General features: G+C 47.2%; 1 protein-coding gene across 1 annotated transcript; it reads left to right on the top strand.

The window, feature by feature from the left end:
- Positions 1 to 1,499: 1,499 nt before the first annotated feature.
- Positions 1,500 to 3,120, top strand: LOC147886422 (7-deoxyloganetin glucosyltransferase-like). The gene is made up of 2 exons (XM_087395242.1): positions 1,500 to 2,093; positions 2,183 to 3,120. The coding sequence occupies exons 1-2, from the start codon at positions 1,583 to 1,585 to the stop codon at positions 3,118 to 3,120; spliced, it is 1,449 nt and encodes a 482-aa protein (XP_087251368.1). The 5' UTR covers positions 1,500 to 1,582.
- Positions 3,121 to 4,747: the final 1,627 nt, after the last annotated feature.

Raw genomic sequence — 4,747 nt, 5'->3', positions numbered from 1 at the left:
AATGAAAGTCTGCTTCGCTCTTTCTCTCCCAAAAAAAGAAAACAAGGGAAAAAAGATGAATAACATTCATTAGGCCTACCTTGTAAATGTGAGAAAATTTTAAAGGATTCCCCTAACGTCAGAAATAGTTAGAGGAAACTGTTATTTTATTTTTTCCCGATGGATGGACGAAATAAAATCTCACAAAGATAATTTTAAATGAACCCCCCTAAAACCTTCCCTCAAGGTCCCTAGGGCATGGGGAAAAAAAGACGTGTTTGAAACATTTAAGGGATTCCCCTAACGTAAGAAATAGTTAGAGGAAACCACTATTTTAAATTTTCTGGATGGAAATAAAATCTCAATAAAAATAATTTTAGCTTTCAAATGAACCCTACTAAAACCTTCCCTCAAAGGTAGGGCACGAGAAACAAAAAGATGTGTTTGTTGTTTGGAGGAAGCTGTGTTTGTTTCCAGGAGGAAGCTGAGGTCAGGGTTGCAGCAATGACGACGTAGGATGTATTTATTTTGAGGTCTTCCTTGTCCTCCCAATGGGGATTTAGATGTACTTGGTCGCTTGATGCAGGATGTACTTATTTTGAGGTCTTCCTTGTGGACCCAAATTCTTCCAATGGGGATGAGGTGGGTGAAGCAAGCCGTCAGAAGGGTTGAAGAGATATTTACTTTTCGAGGTCTTCCTTTGGGGTCTTCCGTCTCCGATATAAATACATTGGGGTTGAAGAGAGTTTTCTTTTTTGACCTTTACGTAGTAGTGAAAGTCTTCTTTCTCCTGTAGTACTAAGCGGGCAAGCAATGGGGTGGGAGCAGCTTGCAGCTGTCCACTCACATTTGCCAATCTGCGCCGGTGCCTGCGATGTGGGAGTGTGTGGGCGAGTGAGTGGACGACTGTCTCTGCACCCATATGCGGTCTTCCTTTACTTTGGCCGCCATGATGCGCACACAAGAAGTAGGCTCTCGAACAGGCTTAAACTCCTCCGGCGGCGACGATGGCAAACCTCGTTGCTCAACAGAGATGATGCCGAAACCCTTGCGGCAACAGAGACCAAAGCTCAAGAAGGATGTTCACTCGATTTCTCGCTGGATTTCGCTCGATTTCGAGCAGGATTACGCTCGATTCATCGCTGAAACAAGCTAAAATTCCCGCGAGAACAATGCCGAGAAGAAATGCAACCGAAACACCAATGATTGCAACAAAAACACAGCAGCAGCCACAGACAACAATGACCACGACTGCCCTTAAACCCTACCTTTAAAGTTTTCACCCTTAAACCCTACCTTATTAAACCCTAATCCCCCTTAATCTCGTAACCCTAAAAAAAACCACCTTGCACATAGAATTTGGCCGCCATGATGCGCACACAAAAACTCAAGTGGACTAGGTCTTCCTTCTCCTTCTCCTACCGATATTCCTGCTCACATACATATGTCGAGTGGACTACTGTCTCTGCACCCATATGCGGTCTTCCTTTACTTTGTGTTGAGGCCTTCCTAGTGTTGTTGCGATACCTCCATTCCTGCTCACACACACGGATCACCTCCAGTGGACTAGCTACTGTCTCTGCTCCCATACACAAAGCCAACAATGGCGGAGACCTCTGCCTGTTATGATAATACCAGTCGACCGCACGCCATTTGCTTGCCATGCCCTGCTCAAGGCCACATCAATAGTCTCATGAACCTCGCCACAGCTCTCGCATCCTCTCATGGCTTCTCCATCACCTTCATCTACTTCCAACAATCCTACCTAGACGCTCAGCGCAAACACCTCCTCGACCACCTCCACCCTTCCATCCGCATCCAAGTCCTCCCTGATGGCCTCACCTCCGACCTATCCCATGACCTCTCCCTCTTCTTCCAAGCCCTCCCCGCCATGCACACCAGCTTCCGAAACTTCCTCCACGAGTATCTTGCCTCCCCCGATCACCATCCGCCCATCTCTTGCATCATCTCCGACACTTTCGTGCCTTGGGCTCAGGATGTCGCCAACTCCTTTGGAATCCCCCGAGTCGACTTCTGGACTTGCACCGCCGCCTGCTACCTCATGTTCCTCCACATTCCTCACCTCATTTCCAAGGGGTTTCTTCCCCTCAAAGGTAAACAAACCTCTTGCGTGCTTTGGGCTTGTGCTGATTCAAGCTTCATGTTGGGCATTTTTCTCACCCATTTGTTGTGGATTCTGCAGCCCCGATCGCCAACTGGAGTGGAGAAGGGGAGGCTTTGATCGACTTCATACCTGGACTCCCACCGTTTCCAATCACGGAAATGCCTCGCGAGTGTATCGTCGAAGACCTCTCAAGCCCCTTTATCGAGTTCTTCCTTGCAACTTTCGCTCCTGTGCGGGAGGCGCACACTATCCTTATTCATTCGCTTTACGAGCTAGAACGCGACGCATTCGACGCCTTGCGTGCAGACGGTATCGAAGCCTACTCGGTTGGTCCATTGTTAGGCTTCGACCCCGTCCCCAAGCATGATTCAGGCGCTCTAGTAACAAAGCCGGCTTCCGTACAAGAAGATTGTTTGACCTGGCTGGACTCCCAGGCCATTTCGTCCGTCATATATGTTGCCTTCGGCTCACTTGCGTTCTTGTCTCTTGAGGAAACCGTGGAGCTAGCGCACGGCCTGGAGCAAAGCGGACAAGCGTTCCTATGGGTGATTCGTTCCGATTCCAGAACAGGTGGTTTGTCGCAGATTCTACCTGAAGGCTTTCTCGAGAGAACGAAGGAAAGGGGTCTCATAATCTCGTGGGCACCGCAGCCAGCGGTGTTGGCGCATCCGTCGGTGGGGGGGTTCTTGACTCACTGTGGATGGAATTCAACGGTGGAGAGTCTATGGAGCGGGGTACCGCTAGTGGGATGTCCGAGGCTGGCAGAGCAGAAGTCGAATATGAGGAGTATTGCGAAAGAGTGGAAAATTGGGTTAAGGTTGGAGACGAAGCCCGACGGCACGTTCACGAGGGAGGCTGTGAAAGCAGCGGTGGAAACGCTGATGCAAGGGGAGGAGGGTGAGGAGGTGAGGAGCAAAGCCAAGGAGCTAAGCAAAATTGCAAGGAGGACTATTAGTGCTGGTGGATTATCTTATTCCAATCTAGGTAAGTTCGCCCACAACATGAAATGTCCTTGAATTCCATGCAAAAAGATTCCGTTACTAATAAATAAGTTCACAGGTTTCATATTGCCTTTTTAATATAATAGTGCCCCCCCCCCCCCCCCAAAACAACACACAATGGAGAAGGGGAATCCCCTCATTTGGCCCCCACCTGGAAGAGCTTGACTAAAACGGCCCTTACCAACCAAAAGGTCTCCTTCATAGACCATGGGGCCTCCTCCACGTGTTTGTCATTAACGCTTTCATGTTTAACATATTGTCCTCTTGTGTAACCAGCACCACCCAATGGCACCCATTGCTTCTCTCCCATGGGCGGGCACCAGGCGATATTATTATTATATTCTTGTATTAGGAAGATTATTGGGCCATTAAGGACATTGTATACATAATGATTTATCATTTTTCCAATAAACCTTTAGATGTGAATCGTGATATGAAAACATTTCCCTTGATTTTGGGATACTCTCCATAGGTCTCTTGATGCAATGCACTAGGTATTACAAATTTACCATTTCTTCATCTCTACGTTTATGAATGCACCCACACATAGGTTAAGTCTCCACATCATTGAGAATGTGGATTACGAGGTACAAAATATTAAGAACATGGGCCATCTCCTCTTTTCTTTTTCTCTCATCAAAAGCATTTCTTCAGTGTTGCTCAAACTCGAAAAACAGACTACCGTCAATTGGTGGGTTGGAGGTGCTGGGTTGTCTTCTCATATCTAGAGCTTGCTAAGCTTATGCATTGGAGACGTGTGTCTTTTGCATGGAAGGGGGGATGAGATCTCCTTGAAACTACCCAGACAAACTTTACTCTATGTTAGTGCACTACCTAGGAAGGAGATGAGTGAAGAAAATGAGCTAGAGGTGATTATGTCTACTTCTCTGAGGAAGGATCATGGGATGAAAGCCCCCATGAGCAGAGAGTACATGGCCTCGACATCCATCTCAGATCACGTACCTATTCTTTGGAGATTTTGTGTTCCATGCAAAGTGGGGAGGTCGATGGGCATAACCCTAAATTTAAGAAAAGGCTACTTAATTTGAAAGATTTCTACGTAGACTCCTAGAGGAACAGAGGCTCGGCTATTAGAGAGCCATGTTGTAGGTGGAACGCAACACTCCATAGAGTAATGAAGGTGGCTAAAGAGGCAGATCTTCATTATAGAGCAGGGAGGAAAAGGAGCTGGGAAGGGTCAACCACGATCAGAAAGTCTCTCTAGGTGGTGCTAAAGGAAACACCCAAGAACCCAATTGTGGGGACCCTACTAGGGATGTTGAGACAACTATGCAAGAATGGGAAATGATTGAGGCAAGGTAGACCCACATCAAGAGCAGGTTGATCTTGCTCGCAATGGGGGACTGTCCCTCTAAGGATTTTTTTCAATCCATTAAGAGGAATCAACAAAGGGAATTGATAGATAGGGTGATGGATGCTTAGAGGAACCTTGTTACAGAGTTTTGGCACATGGTCAAGGTGTTTTTCGAGGGGATCTGAGTGCTATAGTTGGCGAGCTGGTGCTTCACGATGAGATGTGGCGTATAGACATAGGGATTGCCTTAAATGGCCTTGATAGCAGGGTGATAGAGTACCGAAGGAGTCGGTTAGCCAAACTGTTCACCAAGGAAGAGTTAGAGGA

This window comes from Dipteris shenzhenensis, chromosome 24 (genome assembly GCF_047967505.1).
Source record: "Dipteris shenzhenensis isolate YYH24624 ecotype China chromosome 24, Dip_SZ_1.0, whole genome shotgun sequence".
In the NCBI taxonomy this organism is placed as follows: domain Eukaryota; kingdom Viridiplantae; phylum Streptophyta; class Polypodiopsida; order Gleicheniales; family Dipteridaceae; genus Dipteris; species Dipteris shenzhenensis.
Note: the sequence above shows the minus strand (reverse complement) of the source record. Positions and strands in the feature narration are given on the sequence as shown.

Coding starts and splice junctions, on each gene's coding strand:
- LOC147886422 (XM_087395242.1), top strand. CDS start 1,583: ATGGCGGAGACCTCTGCCTGTTATGATAATACCAGTCGACCGCACGCC. Junction 2,094..2,182: donor GGGGTTTCTTCCCCTCAAAG/GTAAACAAACCT, acceptor TGGATTCTGCAG/CCCCGATCGCCAACTGGAGT.